This window comes from Mauremys reevesii, linkage group 5, assembly GCF_016161935.1.
Source record: "Mauremys reevesii isolate NIE-2019 linkage group 5, ASM1616193v1, whole genome shotgun sequence".
In the NCBI taxonomy this organism is placed as follows: Eukaryota; Metazoa; Chordata; order Testudines; family Geoemydidae; genus Mauremys; species Mauremys reevesii.
This window is the reverse complement of record NC_052627.1, coordinates 30,841,775-30,860,175: the sequence shown is the minus strand read 5'-3', so window position 1 is coordinate 30,860,175 and position 18,401 is coordinate 30,841,775. Positions and strand designations below refer to the sequence as shown.

Below are 18,401 nucleotides of genomic sequence, written 5' to 3'. Positions count from 1 at the left end.
GCTCTATGGTGGGGGGCTCAGCTCCTGTTGCCTGGGCCCATCAGGGAGGGAAGTTATTTCTGCTTTGGTGATGGGGGATGTTTTCTGTGACTAGCAAAACATTGAGTGAACAAGCACTGGCATTCAAGAGTGGGGAGAAGCCTTCTTGTACCCTTTCCCCCTTGTGCACTTGTACAGGGCTGGGTGCAGTTTGACCTAGAATGTGTATCCTTCCATCTCCATCTCATGTCCAAATCTTCCGCAGCTGACAAGGCTCATAGCACCCTACTTCCTCAATAGAAGTCTTCAACCACCTCTGAATCCCACTAGCTTCTGCCACTCCCCCCCCCCCACCCATCAGGCAACCCTTGGCTGGGAGGGCGGGGTGGGGGGTGGTGGTGAGATAGACAGGAGTAAGCACCAGAATACTACTTTCCTCATTAACTAAGTGGGCATCTAAAAGAGTAAATGGTTAAATTAAAAACAAAGTGCACAAGGTCTTTGAGGTTACAAATAACTTTAATTTTTGAAATAACCAAGGACCACTGAACAGATAATGAGCTGGCTTGATGTTACCGGAAGAGTTCATACAGAAAATACCAATATAACACAATGGTTGAAAGTATAAAACTAGATAAGACTGACTAGAAATAGCAGTACCTCTTAGTTTTCAGTCATCATACGCAATTAATGAAAAGTCACTTACAGCAAGTATAAAACAGCAAGACTTAGTACATGAAAATTATAAAGCCATATTGTCTTTGTTAAAGTAAATAAAACTCATTTTTAAAAGCCCTCAATTATTTCCATAAAGCCTACTTGTGCATGCATTAAAATTGTGGCACTTGAAAGCCCTGATCCAACTTTAACACTCACACTGTGCAATGCAAGGTGCATGTTTCTGCTAGAGGCAGAAAAACAAGCCCAAAGTGCTTAAGCTGAGGTGAGTGAGGGGAACCATCTGAGTTCCTCTAGATTCTCCTCCCACCCAAACCCATGTGGGAAGCTGGAGTAAGAATACTGTCTGATCCTTGTGTTAGTTTGTTTTGTGTCTCACACTCTATTCTGTGGAACTCCCCTTTTAGTAATGTAACAAATGTTATATGTTTGAGGTCCCAGTCCTGCGAGGTGCAGAGCACCCTCAAAGTTTGTTGACTATCTTCCATGGGAGTTGACAGCATTCAGCACTTCAAAGGATCAGACCCAATTGAGTACGAGGCTAGTAGAGCAATAAAAAATGTCTAAAATCATAAGAATTCAAATTGGGGTCACCCCTGGAAATCTCATTTTCATGCTAGCCTGAGGTTAAAGTAATTGATTTTTAAAATCTTCCTGCAGTTGTTGTTCATGGAAAGATGCCTTTTGTTTTAAATAGATTCTCTTTACAGTAATTTTTACTGAGTAGATTGCCACTTACCCATGACAAAAAGTTTAATAAATTATAGTCACTTGCTATGCAAAAAAATATGGTCCAAACTCTTTTCATCTCTAAATATTAAGTGAGAATCTAGCATACATGTTGTGTTCATATAATTGGACACACCCACCCCAATCCTTAGGGAGTATAAACTTGACAGAGCTCTATTCTCTTCACTACAGCAGTACCAATTTATATCAGCTGAGGACCTGGTCCATAGGCCCTAAATCTTCTCCGAGTGTGAATTGTCTCTCAAGCTTTGTGTTGTAAACTGAGCCATTAAAACATGGAAAGTAATTAACATCTCAATATTGCATACTGAAATTTCAAATACATTAAAAGGTGTAATGCATCACAAACAAGGATTTAATAAGATTGGTGCTGTGGTTCCATGGTTATTAAGCACAATGGGCCAAATTCAGACCTTATGTAAGCGGGAGCACTCCATGAATTTCTGTGGAATTGCATCCACTTATACCAAGCCTAAATATGATGACCCAAGAGGGTTAAAAATCAGAACTTTATTTATCACACCCGTATCTGGTTAAATTAAAGGCCTGACCCTGCAGTCCTTATGTAGGAGAAAATGTAGTTTAAACTACCAATAAAGCTACATGGAGTCTTGCTCATGTAAGGAAGGCAGGATTGGACCCTAAATAATCAGTATGATACTTGCACACATCCACTCATCCTTTTCTTGTTTTTTTTTTAAATACACTGATCTAAAGAAAACTTCTCTTTTCATGTTCTGATCCTTTTACAAGGCACTGCACGGTTATCAGTGTATAAGCCATTATTTTGTCTGCAGGCAGTTCCGTTGATATGGTTGATGCTTTCACTAATACAGTCTGACCTGGAATTCCCTTCATTAGTCATCTGAAACACACAAAGTTTCAATGAATAAGCATATGTTTGTATCAATCTCTAATCATATACTTTGGCTTTAGGGTTAGGAAATTGTCTGCCTGATTCTCCTCTTTCAGTGAAGCTATTCCATTCAGGTCAATGGAGTTATTCCACTTTTACACAGGTGTACGTGAGAGGAGGCATAGGCTCCATTTATGGTATTTCTAGAGTAGCCATTAATATAGGATCTCTGCCTTAATAGTCATCCTACTGGGATATTCAATTATTGCTCTCCAGCCCTTTGGTTCCTGAAAACACATACAGCATATGCTCTTTAGGGAACCTTGCAGGGCCATCTGTAATAGGCATATTTTTAGTGCCCAAGGCTAACATTATATTCTATGGGGTCCAATCATGTAGGCTATTCATACTGAAAAGTATAAGATGGAAGTGAAATCCTTGAAACTTTTTGAAAATAATATTTAAAGAATAAAGTCTGTTAGTCAGCTCTTCATATTTGTTCAGTAACAGGAAACTTACAGATTGTTTTCTGTCTTCTCTTATCATAGATCAGATTCTGATCTCAGGTACATCAGTCTAGATCACTTACGCTTCTGCTATACCTTCACTAAAGTCATTTGTACATGTTTCCCCAACACCTATTTTTTTAAGACACCAAAAAGAAAACATACTTTTCTTTTATGTTGTGAAGTTGAAGATTTTCCATTTCCTGTCCTGGCTCCAGTTGCTTCTTCCAAAGCTAAAACAAGCAAAGTATTCAACAATCGTGTATTCATTGCCAAGCATTGTCACTGTTACGATAATTGCACTCATAAAAAGGTGTAATGTCTATTACCTTGAGCTACTAGCCATATGTTCATTGCACAGAAAGATAATAAGCTTAACTGAAGAGCTAATTAACCCTTTCTAACACACCTCATTGGAGAGTGATGAATTTATCATGATTTGTAGCCTGAGGATGGTTGGCATTTAGAGCAGAGGTGAAATTTGCAAGCTTAGCACTTCTGTACAGATCTGCCTTTGGGTCAGCACATAAATAAAGGGCCTAATTTTGACTTAATTTACACCAGTGTAACTCCAGGATGGTGGAACATGCCAGGACATCCGTAACAAAATCAATAAAGCCAGGAACACCTTCAGGAGCTTAAATACAGTCTGGAAGTCATCAAAATACAACACCAAAACCAACGTCAAGATTTAGCAGAACTGCGTACTTTTAACACTACTTTATAGTGCAGAATGCTGGGGAATGAGAAAGTATGACATGTCCAAACTGTCTTCATTCCATACAATCTGCCTTAGAAAAATCCTCCATATATTTTGGCCCAGAACAATCTCAAACCAAGACCTATTGACACAGTACAGCCAAGAGGATCTGAGCACCATCATTACAGGAGGCGCTGGAGATGGATTGGTCATGTGCTTCGGATGGAAACTGATTCCATCACCAGAGTATCAATAAGATGGACACCTGAAGGCAAGCGAAAATGAGGCCGTCCGAAAACAACCATGGTGAAGAGCTTTGGAAGTTGAGCTGAAAAACCTGGGGCACAGCTGGAGAACCATTGAAAAACTTGCCAGAAACAGACAGGAGTGGAGGAGCTTCGTCACTGCCCTAAATGCCAGAGGCGTAATAGAACATGATGATGATCCTCAGTTGTGGCCAAGAAGTACTCGATATGGATGAGAAGTAGAGAATGTAAAAATGCCTTTATGCTCCCACATTTTTGGGGTCATTTGGCACTGGGCCAATTGCCTAGCACAGGACAGAGGAGTCTGCAGGATTGCAGGGATGTAAAGGCGAGCAGCATTTGACCCATCATGTTGAAAGTTGTGCAATGAAAAAGTGATGAGTCCAATGTAGATTAGAATATAGAGGTCACTTTGACAAGTTTAGCCATTTACTGATCTATCCAACACCTGTGCAAACTCTTTAAAGTCAGCAGGCCAAATGCTGTGGTGACTTACATCTTCTGCAATCCCGTTAACTTCAAAACCCTTGAGGGCAGGAACTCTGCTGCCTACCATGTTAGGGGTACACCAGAAACAGACAGACAGTAACAAATAATGGGGTTGTGGCGGAAGCAAGTGCAGGATTTGGCCTGACAGATTTGCATAGATGTAAATAAAGGGCCTGTTGCATAGTTTATAATAAACTGCATTAAGAAAGTGTGTTAGGATAGAGTCAGGGGAAAAGCTCCCTCAAGGAGAGGGAAATAAAGTTCTAAAAGTCAGCTTTCCTGTGAATCTTTGCTTCAATTTTCTGCACATAATGGTCTAGATTTCAGTGGTTTTAGGGGGTGTTTCCTGCATGTCATTTGGAAACGAACAAGGAGGAACATTCTGTAATGCATGGGTACCTGTGAGGAGTTCATCAATCTGGTCCACTACAAGCTTTGCATCTGCCATAGTGAAGCACATCGGTGGTTTAAATTTCAGAATGTTTCTATGGGGTCCATCAGCACTCAAGAGGATCCGCTGTTCTTTCAGTCTTTGTAGAAAACAAATGATGCACATGTAAAAAGGCAGCTAAGTGCACAATGTAACTCATACATGTCAGAATTCAGAGAGGTGCATCAGACAAAACACCAATCATGTAGATGTATGTAGATGTAATTCCCTTGCCTTCAGCATTGTTACATCTACTTACACTAGGGGTTGGGCCACTATCTGAGTTTTCTAATGAAAAATCAAATGTTTTATTAATTTCCAGTTAAAGTTGTGTGTGTACATCTGCTGGAGAAAAATCAAGGTTTTCAACCGCCTTAAGAAAAGGCTGGTAAAGGGTTAGATTGAGATTGCCCCAATGTACTTTGTGCATGGACACAGAAGATAAATATTTACTTGTAGATGATATGCTGGGCTTCAGCTGTGGCAGGTGTTCGCTTTTGTTGATCCTTCACCAGATCTACTCCAACAAACAAACCAATACCCCTAGAACATAAAGGGAGGAAGAAGGATAAGATTCACTGTCCAACAGTAAAGCCCCTCTCTTGCACAGATAGTAACACTGCTCCAACAATTCCAGCAAGTGAGCCAAATATATAAAGATACTACACTTCCAGGTGCTAAGTTCTTCAGTGCTATTTGTAAAGATATAGATGGCTTAATAAAGTTGCTTTGTCAGTTAAAGAGAAAAGCGTCTCGTTATCTCCTGTAAGTCCAAACTACCTGTAACTTGATTTTTTTTGTCTTTTATACCAATAGCTTGGATTGGGATTTTAACCCATGACATGAATAAAAATAAAAACCAGGAAATTGGAGGGGATCCATTTTTTGGATAATTTACAAATAAAAATGAGACATAATCATCATTTTCAATTTCCTCATTTTTGTCCTATATTCTTCACCTATTGGGCTACCAGAATAACCACTTCTCTGTTCCACCTTCTGCCTGGGAACTTCTTAATTGTACGCTGAGGTACCTACCTGACATCTCCTATTAAAGGATGTTTTTCTTGTTGTTTGTTCAGCAGCTCTGTTAGATAATTCCCTACTCGTATGGCATTTCCTTGGAGATCTTCTTTTTCAATTACATCAAGCACAGCCAGGCCAATAGCACAGGACACTGGATTGCCTCCAAACTGAAGGCAAAAACAAATGGGAAAACAAAGTGGTTGAAATTCTGTTCTGCCTCCATCCTTGGGGGCTTCATTAACATTTCCCATGTCAGTAAGCTGTGAGCAAAGCTTAAAGAAAGGGACTTTAGGCAAGATTGTGCGTAATCCCTGCTTGGTTGCTCAGGAAGAAAATGAGATACAGGATCCTCCCTCCCTTGCTCCTCTCCTCCCAACCATGCAATGCAGAGGGGTGCACCCAAGATGTCTCTCCCCAGTTGTTCCTCAGCCTCAGGTTGCAATAACAGGACCATAGGAATTGCCATGCTGTATCAGCCTGTAGGTCCAGTATCAACCCTGAAGTCCAGTATCCTGTTATAGACAATGGCCAGTATTGGATGCTTCAGAGGCAGCTGCAAGAAACCCTGCAGTAGACAGATGTGGGGTAATCTGTCACATTTCCCCTCCCCCCATATACCCGTGAAGGTCTCATCCTAACTCTTAATAGTTAGAGTTGTTTAAGCCCCAAAACATGAGGTTTTATCTCCCTTCCAATACTCATTTTTGGTATTAACTATTATAACTGGATATTCTTGTGATCCATAGAATATCAGGGTTGGAAGGGACCTCAGGAAGTCATCTAGTCCAACCCCCTGCTCAAAGCAGGATGAATCCCCTGACAGATTTTTGTCCCAGATCCCTAAATGGCCTCCTCAAGGATTGAGCTCACAACCCTGGGTTTAGCAGGCCAATGCTCAAACCACTGAGCTATCCCTCCCCCATATAACTATCTAATCCTGCCCCACTTGTTTTGTAGATTCAGAAGCTTGGACAAGTACTGGCCTGCATCACCCCATTTTCTTGGTCCAGCAACTGTGTGAGAGAGAGAGGGATGATGCTGTTGAGGCAGTTGACCAGCCTTCCATATGGAAAAGGTAAGATCCATGTTCAGTGTCCCCTCCATATGTGAGCTCAGAGGGACAAAGTGAGCCATTATCTTCTACTGGGTAGGGTGCAACCTGATGGTATTTTTTTCAAAGCTCTTAGTGAATAGCATTTACGGCATTCCAGTCATACAGTTCCACAGCCACATCTCAGAATCTCTGCAATCTAAAGTGTAAAAGGCCTCAGACTAAGTAATGGAACTTGGTTGCAGTTAGTGACAAGACTCAATCACAATGGAAAAGATGGCAGACATCGGATTGAACAGGCAAGACGAAATTAAAGTAGTGACTTTGCAATATCTGCACAGCTCCAGTGTTTCCTGATATAGGGAGAGTGTTTAGCTATTCCTGAGAGGTAAAGAAAACAAGGGCCCCATGGAATTTGGGTACTCAATGGGAGTTGCTGGGTGCTGAGCACTTCTGAAAACCTGACCACTTCCTTTTAGGAGTCTACATGGGAGCAGAGCTCTTTTGAAAATCTGGCTCCAAAGGTGGATACTGAGTTTTTTGAAATGTAGGCCCTTACAGTTCTCCAGCTCTATCAACCCATCATCTGCAAGCACAGAATAAAGACTAAAGTTGCTGTAGGAGAAAAAAGGAAGACTTTCATCTGGAAAGTTACCGTGTTGAAATACTCCAATCCAGAGGCACCGAAAGCTTCAGCAATCTCTCTTGTTGTAACCACACAAGACATTGGATGGCCATTGCCAATTGGCTTTCCCATGGTGACAATGTCAGGTACGAAGTCTTTGCCTTGCAACTGGAAACCCCAAAAATGTTTCCCAACTCGACCAAAACCAACCTGGACTTCATCAGCTATGAATATGCCACCTGCCTTATGCACATATCTGAAAACAAAAGGAACAGTCCAAATGCCACACCACATAATAGGATTCTAGTGTCCAGGCCTAATTTTAGCACAAAGGAGGGTGTGTTACAGAAGTTTACAATTTGACTCAGTCCCTGTCCCCAATGAGCATACAATTAATTTAGAAGATTTCAGACAAAACCCCACAACTGCATTTTATGGTTGATGTTTAAATTACTCCATTTCAAGCCGCTTGTTTGCTTTTTAATGATACACATATGGATTGTATTTTTTAAAGTGACAACTTAAAAATTCCATTGGACATGAGTTACGTAATGGTATTTAAAAGGTGGAACAAAAAGGAAAGACAAAAACCCCCTAAGGGATAAGCCTATAGCCTCAACTATTACTCTGCGTAACTTCTCAGCTATGCCCATTCCAAGTATTGTACATACTCTGCCACTTTCTGGAAGTAGCCTGCAGGTGGAATTATTTGGCCTCCGCAACTCTGCATGGATTCAGCAATAAAGGCCGCAATCTACATAAAAGAAGATGAAGTAAGAGCAATGTTCCTCTATCTAGCCTTTGCAAATAAGATAACGCTTACAGAAAAATGGTAAATATCTGGGTGACTTTAATAACATGCCGGGATGGACAGCTGTGGTCTGTTGTCAATGGCTATAGCATAAGATTTCCATTAGGGGTGCCCAAATTTGCAATGCCAAGGGCCACGCTGGCAGCCTGCCAGAAATCAAAGGGCCACATCCAGGACCTAAGCCACCAGCCACTGATGGCCCACTGGCCTCAGTGGGAGTTGGATCAGGCTCATGAGGTCCATGTAAGTTTACAAAAAAATTTCAATTAAAAAAAAAACCATACTTACTGGTACTCGTGATTGCCCTGATAGATTAATAGAAATTGCTTAGTGTCAGGGAACACCAGCAGTAGAACCTGTGGTGGCCAGGGACAGGGCAGACAGAGTTTGCATTTTTAGAACACCCTGGCTATGCTTTAGGCACCCCTGCCTCAGGCAAATGACTAAACAAGCAATACATTAAGGCAAGGAACTTCACAAAAGAGAATCTCTATAGGTGAAGTAATTCCAGTTGCTAGGAATGGAAAAAAAAAGTAGTTATTTCAAATCAGAAAGGGCAACAGCAGCAGATCAGATACACTGGAACATCAAGTTTTACATTCCTTGTCAACATCAAGTGTGCAGCACAGACAGTGTTACCCCAAATCTCCCAGGAGCGTCACCACAAGTCTGCTATGTAACAGATTGCCTCCCACACCGCTTGTGCAACCCTCCCTGAGCATCAACAGGTGCACACGAGCTGGCCAGCAGTGCAGTCTTCCTGGAAACAAGGTCGAGCGGTAACGTGTAAAGAAGCGTACACTATATTCGAAGAGGCACACTACTGCCAAACAGTACGAGGGTCCCCATAGCATGTGAGACTTTAGCCTTTATCACAACTTGTCCTGTCACAGGTCTACGGCACCAAAACCTAAGAAGATATGCAAAAGGAGGGAAAAAAGGAAGACAAGAAAAGAAAAAAAAACTGTCCGTTAGTCAAAAAAAGAAAAAAAAATTGATGAAGAAACTAAAAGACAGGTGATGTAAACCTTTGGACTAAAAAGGGACTGTTTGATCCAACATCCATTGCGGGCTTTCTATTGGCTTCAGCAGGCTTTAGATCAGTCCCTAGCAGTCTTCAAAAAAAATTAGAATTGCCCCAGGAAGCACTGGGTAACAGACATTCTAAATCAAATTTCATAGAAGTTAAGGGTGGTGGCGATCACCAGCTTGTACATGGATTCCAAGCTATGAGGCGTGAAAGTGCAATAAATTTATCTCCATGTGCTTGAATGCAATGGTGAATTTAGAAATATGATTTTCCTCATTTATCAGTTCTCCAGACAGTGGTTTTCTACAGATCCTGTCTAGGACTTTCACCATAATCTCTAAATAGGACTCGAAAGCTTGACCGTGTTTCAAAGGTTCACAAAATAGTGAATTAAACTACAGGTACTTTGGATTTATTTGCTCCTTTGAGTCTATTCTCCTCTTGATCATTGCATATAACTTTCATGGATGTTAATGAGAGTTATGAAAATGCATCAAGGGGAAAATGGAAGCCTTAGAATATAAAACCCATAACACAAGAATGAAGGCAGAAAAGGAGAAGAAATTGCACGGTATAGATGCTGATCTTTTGTCCCCTTTTCCCCCCTATTCTGTTGCCAACAGATGTAGTTTCATTACTAAACATGAATGGGTTATAATGTTTCTACAGCTCATGCTACAAACCTTGTGCCCATTCTTCTCAGCTTCTTCAATAATTTTTTTCACATCATCTGCATAAGCACTTGCTGGATCTGGATGATCTTCTCTGTATTTTCCTCTGTAGATATCTGGAGAAGGAGCCTGAAAGCAGCAGAGTTTATTTCAAATGCATGCCTCCTTGAAATATTCATTTTCTATTGGACAGTTCCCAGTGTTTTTCATTAGGGATGTAACTATATCGGAAAAAATACCACCTTCTCTCATACATATCACAAAGTTTGGATATTCTGAATTTCTGCCTTGAACTTTATGTACACTATTAGGAGTTGAAGATTGTACCATGTATTACAGGAAAGATACTTTCCTCTAGATGTGAAATAGGTATTTGCCTAATGTCGTCTTTTCCAGGGCTTAGTGCTGATCTGTTTACAGGAAATACAGAGTTAAGTAAATGTATCTACTCCCCTTGTTTAAGTTTAACTCATTCAGGGAATAACCATGTAGTCATTATTCAGAGCAATGTCAACATACTTTCCTCAGCGGCAGCCTTAGCTCCTTAGTGCTAGCAACCTTACAGGCCTCCATTCTTCAAAGAGCCTTCCACCACATACATCCATTCAGCCCGTAGCCACTGCCAGTTCCTGGTCTATAGTGCTAACTGACTTCAGTTCTTACAGACTGCAGGAATGGTTGATGCCCCTTCCTTCCATGGAAAACCTATGCTTCAGTTGTACCGCTTGGCTTCCTAGTTTGTGAGAGAAGGTGGGCCTTCCCCAGGCTTGCCAACCCCAACAAACGGTGTGGGGAGGGTTCCAATAGCCTGGGGAATGTCATTGGCATGGAGAACTGTAGCACCAGTTCTAGAGTGGGAGATAGCTGGATGGAGGCCTACATATTACTTTGGGCTGGAGATTTGCAGTGGGGGGCTCACTCTAGCTTTAACCAGATGAGCGCTAATTACACAACAGCTGTTTACTGATTTTCTTACCCATAAATTAATATATCATTACATTGCATCACAATTCATGATAATAGCATGAGGCAATTCAGCATCAAAGCTAATAATAAGCCACTTGTTACAAATGCAGCAGCAAACATTTCTGCTGAATTTATTCCTTTGATATAAAATGACAGGAATGTATAGTCTGACAGGTTAGGAATAATTTTGTCTGGGGAAATAATGCCAGCACACAGGCAGATTTTGAAATGACTAGAGGAAAGGGAAAAAACACCTACAAAGGACAGTAATTTATATGCAATTGAAAAAATACTCACCACATGCACAAACTCTTTTTTGCCCGCCTTCCCCAGCTGATTAAATTTATATGGACTAATGTCAATCAGAGAAGAAACATGACCATGGTAAGCACTGCAATGGGAGTTAAATGCAAAATTATTAAGGTTTTAGAAAAGCTAAAATTCACAACTGCGCGCACGCAACCCAGAATAGAAAAAAGTACCCAGAAACCCAAAGGTGGTGGTTGTGAGGGCTGCTCAAGTTAATTTGACCACGCCTGAACCTAATGAAGGCAGTGGGGTTTTATTATTCACTTCAGTGGAGCAGGATTGGAACCAATAAGCCAAATTCATCCCTGCCACTGCAAGGACAGACACAGTTGGCGTCTTCCTAAGTCTATCTGTAACAGTGGGCCATAGGATTTTGAAAGGATGCAGAATTGCTGGGAGCCAGTACACCTTGGCCACAGCCCCTCCCATCTCTAGCCTTCCATGTCCCACCTCTGCTCCAGCCATCACCTGCCAGCTGCCACATGCATCCACAATTGTAGCACAAGCAGGGCACAGCTGCCACTGCACTTAGGTGTTGGGATCCTCTCCACTGAGGTATTCCACAAGGGCCCTTTAACCTGGGATTTAGTAAATGTAGTCTGACTGTGACAGTGTGTGCCTAGGATTAAAAAAAACAACCCAGCCTGGATCAACTAACTCCCCTGGGCCCACCACAAACCCACATATATAGAATTGTAAGTTTAGTCCTGTAGTTGTGACACAGGTAAAACATCCACTGAGTGTAGCTCTCTGGATGTTTTGCCTGTGTAAGTGTGAGAGATCTGGCCTAGTTTAGGACATCTATCATGATAGTTCAGCTTTCAGGCCCACCAAACTTTAGTGTCCCTTCACATCTCAGTTTACTTGTTGTTGTCAGATTGTGTCTCAAAACCTAGTTAGCATCACTTTAAATGGAACCTTATGTATTTAATTATAATGTTTGTATGAAGGCAACAATGCTGATCTTTCACTGAAATATACCATACAACTGTATAGAGTCCACCTCTAAAGATACTGCGTGACTAGCTGCATTCATATATGCTATGGAGTAAACTTACTGGTCAAGGGTGATCACATCTTGGTGTCCACGATACTGCCGAGCCAGTCGTAAGGCGAGATCATTGGCTTCAGATCTACCAAATAATAAACACATTAGGGGACTATACACAGTACAGAATGGTTTATTGCAACACCAGAGCTAGATGGTTAGCAAGCACTTATCAGTCATTTTAATTTAAAACAGAAAAAGGGTATGGAATTGATGAATACAAACAATCAACACAGCAGGCTTTGTTATACAGATTAGAATGCTATGATTCAGAACATAAATACCACATAAGAGGGAAAACAGCTCTTTGTATATGTATCAAACAAAGCGATGCTTTATTCCCGTAGCCCTGTTTGCTTGTGGGCACTTTACCTCCCCTTTGTACAGATAACACCACTCCATACAGCAGCCAGCAGCTGGGAGAACAATGCAACTTCCCAGCAGCTTCCCAGCCTCCACATGGACCAGATCCCACTACACGCCTTGTAGCAGCAGTCCCAGATGAAGACCCAAGTTTACTTTGAAAGTCAGGGCTCTCTCTCAGTACCAAACCACACTACTCTCTAACCATCAACCTACGGTACATCAGACTATCTTGTAGAAAGATTTAGATAGGCTTTGGTCAGTAAGATCCCAAACAAAATATATCATCTTTATTGCAATATTGCCCCCTTTAAAATGTCGTACAACCCACATACCCCAATGATCCATTTTCTGGAACAAGAAGAAGCAACAAAGACTTGTCATGGGGAATACAAGTCACTCTGGGGCTATGTTATAGCAATGCCTGAATAAGGATTTTAGGTAGTACTGATATGTGCAAACTCCTTGGCTATGCTAAATAAAAAGATCCACTCCCTTTAGGGATATTGGGTTATAAATCTATTTTGACTGAAGAATAGCAGCATTTTGTATTAGAATGAGGACTGTTGATTAAGACAGACCCACATAATACCTCTACAGAGATCAACCAAAGAGAATTGAGTAAATTTCTCTTAAATTTTATTTTGGGGTTTTCTTCTTTCTCTTGATCCCTCTTGTTTCTAAATACACAGGTCTATTTTCAGAAAATACATGGTATCAGCTCTTTCTGCTGTAGTCTCCTCTAGTTGTTATAGAAAAGGATCATCACTGCTTCAAAAGTTTCCATATTATGGGTTAAATCTGGTCCTAATGAAGTCAATGGGAAAATTGCCATCAATTCCAATCACAGCTGGATTTTCCCTGCTAAAGACCAGTCAGACCAATCATCAGAGTTCAGGACCTGTCCACAAAGCCATTGATTTCTCCAGGGATCTATGCTAGGGATGAATTTGGTGCTGCATATACTTGTTTGGGGATCTGGGCTTATAATGCATTTGAACATATCATTTCTTTCAGTGAAGCCAAGAACATTGACTAAAAAGGTTGTTAAGCATTTTAGTTTAGTTTAACCAAATTATCTATTTTCCTATTATTTACATCCTGTTTGTTTTCTTTTCGCATAAGCTTGGCATAGAAAATGAAAACAGACTAGTCCATATCACTTTGCTGAGGGTCAGTTTCACTTTCTGGTTTTCATGCACTAAGACTATAAAGCAAGGTGAGGGTAGCAAACAAAACCACCAAACCAAAACAAAATGACCAAAACAAAAAACAATTTTTCCTGGAGTTATTTAGAAATAAATTTCCATGGAAACATTTGTGTTACTTTTGTTAAACCCTGTTTTTTCACAGTTTAAAAATTGGGCCTAAATTGACCTGACAACGTCCTCGTTAAACAGCAACAAAATAGTGTCAATGAAAAATCCTTCAGACATACCCAGAGTTAACAAAATAGCAAATGGAGAGTTTCTCTGGTAGGGTAGCTGTGAGGCGCTTAGCATACTGGACAAGGTTGTCATGTAGGAATCGGGAATTGGTGTTGAGCAGTTCCATCTGTTTCACTGCAGCCTTTGTCACATCTGGATGGCAGTGGCCAACTAAACAAGAAATTATTAATAATTACTGACACATGATCAGCTACTGAATCACACAACGAAAGTCAGGGAGCTCTCTTGAATTTGGCACCGTCAGCTTGCCTTGAAAAAAGGATCTTCTGATTTCTGGTGGGAATGACGTAAACTTAGTCAATGGAATTTTTGTACTTACCATGTGCGACATTGTTGATGCAATCCAGGTATTTTTCTCCGTTCTCATCATACATATACTGCCCCTGAGCACGCACTATCTTGATAGGGTCTTTAGCAAAGAAAACTTTGCATGAAGGTCTAAAAAGTATAAAATAACATTATTTCAGCTTGCTCAATTGTTGCCCTGCCTCGGAATCTTGAGAGTTGATGATCTCAGGGCTTAGGAAAACAAAAACTAAATCCCACATACTCCTGCAGTCACAGCACAGGCAAAGCTGCCACTGACTTCAAAGGCACCTTCACCTTCATATGGACAGCTGCTGAAGTCCAGGGAATACACTATTTTATATCAGTGAAATGGCAAAGCTTGAAATACTAAAATCACAAAAGCCGTTCAGTAAATTATAGGTAAATGAGGCCATCTCTTCTCTGAAGTGACTGTGAAGCAACATGATTTTTTTGGATATTATATTGTAGTTTAACTGATGGTCAAGTGAGGCCTGAACCAAGTCATTAAAATGAATGGAAAGACTTCCATTGATTTCAATGGGAACAGGAGCAGGTCCTTAATGAGGTTATTTTAAACCCCCTGTTTTTGTATCTACGGGCTTGAACATGGGAACATTGAGAAAAATCAATCTAAATTAACTAAAGGAATGATTTAAAAGCACAGTAAACTCCTGTGTGGAGATACACGCTCAGAATTGCGGTGGTGAAACTTAATTAAGGCCACTTGGATTCTGAATAAAAGTGTCCACACAGGAGTTTAATACGATTTAACTCATCCAATTTAAAACATAGTTCGGATTAAGATTCCTGAGTGTCCCTGTGTATAAAAGTCCTGTGTATGGTTTCCAATGGAATGTGCACCGTATTGCATCCTTGCATGTCTGGCTATGTTTGTCTGACACAGTCCTATTAATTTACACATATTATGAAAGTTTATATAAAATTAACTCTCTGGAAATAGGATTAATTTTTAAGAACTTTTAAAAAATATATGGCCAAAAATTGATTGTACAGTGGAAGATTATGCTGAATTTGATGTATGAGATTTATAGAGTCCATATATTAGAACAAAATGCCAACACATGATGGGCTTAATTTTCAGAGGTGCTCAGCACTTCTGAAAAATCAGGCTTAGGGTACTGAGATTTTCTGGGCAAAAATTTTCAAAAGTGGCTAAACCTTGCTTTCAGAAGCATTAAAATCCCACTGACTTTTTAATGAGAGAGGCTCTGAAAGTCACTTAGGCACTTCTGAAAACTTTCCCCTCTTTTCTTTTCTGAGCATACAACACTGACACACATTCCTACTATACAGTTATATTCTGAAATATTAGTGAACAGGGAGAAAGCATTTAGAAACCTTTCATAGTACTTATTTAACCTAAGAGGGATGTGATTGTTTCCAAATAACAAAACTGCTTTACTGAAAGCATCCTTATTGTCCATGTTATCTGGTGACCTGATGCAATACAATTAATTGAGTACATGGACCTGAACTGTTACTCATAAAATGTAATTTGTAGTGTTTGAAATAATTTAGTGTCTGAATTTCTGCTTGATCAAGCAGTTACCTAGAGGCATCTTTCAGAGCTATTTCCCCTTTATTTACTCTTGCAAATCTACTGCCATAAGACAATTCAAAAGTGAAATGGAGGTAAATGACTGAACATTATCAAATATCATTTCTTTAGTACAGTTTTTCAGTTAGTAGTTGTAACTTCTTTCCATGAGGTTTCCATTACTATTTGCCTTACAGAGCCGGATCCTGCAATGTGTACTCAAGCAAGACTCCTAGATCACAAGATTTGGTCCTTAGAGATGACTGGCTCTACATGCTATGATGGCATTGATTTTTTTTAAGCATATTAAAAACAATTGATGGCATTATATGGCTCTGTACACCCAGGAGTCTAAACAAGTGAGTATTTTAGTAGTAGCATAATATTAGAAAGTCAGTGAGCATCTTTGTACTTTCATATCTAACAGTGATGAATTAGCTTTTCACTTGGCATGACCTAGTGAAATATTAATCAAGACCTCATGATCTGGAGGAAACCATATTATTTAACTTGTAGTAAATGATAAATAGGTATCAGATAAACACCGTGACAAGGGTAGAGTTCATAATTTCTTTCAATCCTGACTCAGGTCACAAGAAAGAAAATAGCGTTTGATGGTCTCGTCCTACTTCCCATTATATCACAATTGCACAGCCTTGACTCAGACGAGGCTTAAGAGTGGCACAACAGGTAGCACTACAGAGTTTGTGTGGAAAATCTGCACCATAACTGTCTGTGCTAGGTTACTCTCAAGACAAACCCTTTAGGCCCCCATTTTATGAGTGCTAAATTTGCCCATGAAGTAATCAAACAATAGCATTTTAAAAATGTACTTTGGGCATTCTATTCTGTTTCATAGTTTTATGGTGCTCACTTTTGTGCAATCTGCCATCAAGTACGGTATATTTAATAAGTAACTTTTTGAGACTGCATTTGTCAGGAAGAGGCAAAGTCTTAAATATCGGAATTACAAACTAAAAAACTGACCTTCCTCTTGCTTGCTTTGTATTTCTTTCATCAGTTATCTACAATGAGAAGGTACTACCTATGTATGATGACTTAAATTTGATATAAGTAAACTCAACATTATTTTGCCACACAAATAGAATGTACCAAACAAAGATGATTTACTATTTTAAGCACCAACTATGACATGCCAAAATTCCCTGAAGCCACAGGTTACCAACAGGATGACTCAGCCCTTCATATGTCTGAGGTAGGTGAACTAAATTCTATGAAATTTCCACTATGGATAAGAGACCTTTAAAACCAAGATCACAAGCTAGGGTCTGCTCTGTTTCAGTGATAAACCAATTAACTTCAGTGCAGCTACTGTGAATTTTCCTGGGTGCAACAGAGGGCAGGATTTGCTTTGGCTGCTCCGGCTTAAAGCTTTATGTAAGAGCAGGTGTTTACCAAATTTTCCCCTCCACATATCTACTCAATGTACTATCTGCTGGTTGCTCTGTATAACTGCTGGATTATGTAATTTTATGTAATGTTCTTTGTGAAGGTGCTATAGAATTGTAAATGATTATTATAATGGCTCCATGAATCACAAGGCATTTTTATTTTATTCATCAAAATCATGTTGTGGAAGCACTTTGTTCTCTGGGGGAAAGTAGCATTACCATGTGCTCTTAACAATATTAATAACTCTCAATTCTTCTGGTCATTTGTATAGGTCCATTAGCTGATGTCCATTCCATTTATTATACAGGGCTCATGGATTGCAGCTAGAATGGAGTCTATTTAAAAGCGACCTACAATAAACTATGTCAAAAAACAACCTTAAAGGCAAAACGCTCCCTATTAGCCTGGCTGCAAAAATCGTTTAATTCTGTATTCCAGCTTTCCTGGCAGAATCAGCACTGAAACTCGGGGGTCAAATGTTTAAAACGTAGCAGCCTCGGATCCCAGCTTGTGCTAAACTTGTGCCGCGGGAGGGAGGAAGCCAAACCCCCTTGTTCTAGGTAACAGCGACAGAGGCTGGTTTATGTAACCGAGCGCAGGGTACTGCCTGTCACACGCTGATCCCCCCAGCCTCCCGTTCGCCTCGGGGTGAGCTGAGGGCAGAAGCACCGTGTGCGCCGCTCGCTGGTGCAGGGGATGGAGCCCGGCAAGCGGAGGGGCCGGGCAGGGGGGCTGAGCTGCGGGCCGGGTGGGCGAAGAGCGGGCCCGTGCCCAGCTCTGTCCGCAGGGCTCGCCAGGAGCAAAGCCGGCAGCTCCCCCTGCCCCGCGGGCACTGCTCCAGCCCCGGCGCCCTGGCCCCGCTCACCCGATGTGCTTCCTCCGCAGCTCCAGGGTCTCCGCCTTGCAGTACAGCTCGCTCATGCTGGCGCTGCTCTCCCGCCGCCGCGGGCTGCCCTTGTCCCAGGAGGCTGGTGGTGGGGTGGGGAGCCGGTTAGGCTCATCTTCCTTTTATCCCGTCTGCTGCTCTGCCTCCTGCCAAACCCCTCCTCCTGCTCTCCAGTCTGCCCAGGCGAGAGCCTCCCTCCACCCGCCCCTCTGGCCGTGCCACTCTGCCCCAGC

General features: G+C 41.1%; 1 protein-coding gene across 2 annotated transcripts; it reads right to left on the bottom strand.

Annotated features, from left to right (window-relative positions):
- Positions 1 to 479: 479 nt before the first annotated feature.
- On the bottom strand, positions 480 to 18,288 carry ETNPPL (ethanolamine-phosphate phospho-lyase). Of its 2 annotated transcripts, none has more exons than XM_039541810.1 (13): positions 18,148 to 18,288; positions 14,322 to 14,440; positions 13,993 to 14,152; positions 12,202 to 12,276; positions 11,132 to 11,225; positions 9,881 to 9,997; positions 8,028 to 8,110; positions 7,387 to 7,612; positions 5,693 to 5,847; positions 5,108 to 5,197; positions 4,624 to 4,754; positions 2,935 to 3,002; positions 480 to 2,272 (listed from the first exon to the last, which is right to left on the bottom strand). In XM_039541810.1, the coding sequence occupies exons 1-13, from the start codon at positions 18,201 to 18,203 to the stop codon at positions 2,138 to 2,140; spliced, it is 1,509 nt and encodes a 502-aa protein (XP_039397744.1). In that variant the 5' UTR covers positions 18,204 to 18,288; the 3' UTR covers positions 480 to 2,137. The 2 variants fall into 2 exon arrangements, with proteins under 2 accessions (XP_039397744.1, XP_039397745.1); XM_039541811.1 differs by lacking the exon at positions 18,148 to 18,288 and adding an exon at positions 16,857 to 16,950.
- Between the last annotated feature and the right edge of the window lie 113 nt (positions 18,289 to 18,401).

Excerpts from the sequence above, each read along its gene's own strand:
- ETNPPL (XM_039541810.1), bottom strand. The coding sequence starts at position 18,203 with ATGAGCGAGCTGTACTGCAAGGCGGAGACCCTGGAGCTGCGGAGGAAG. Across the intron at positions 11,226-12,201 it reads GATGTGATCACCCTTGACCA|TGCTTACCATGGTCATGTTT; the intron begins GTAAGTTTACTC and ends CTCCCATTGCAG. Across the intron at positions 4,755-5,107 it reads GCCCAGCATATCATCTACAA|ACTGAAAGAACAGCGGATCC; the intron begins GTAAATATTTAT and ends TTTTCTACAAAG.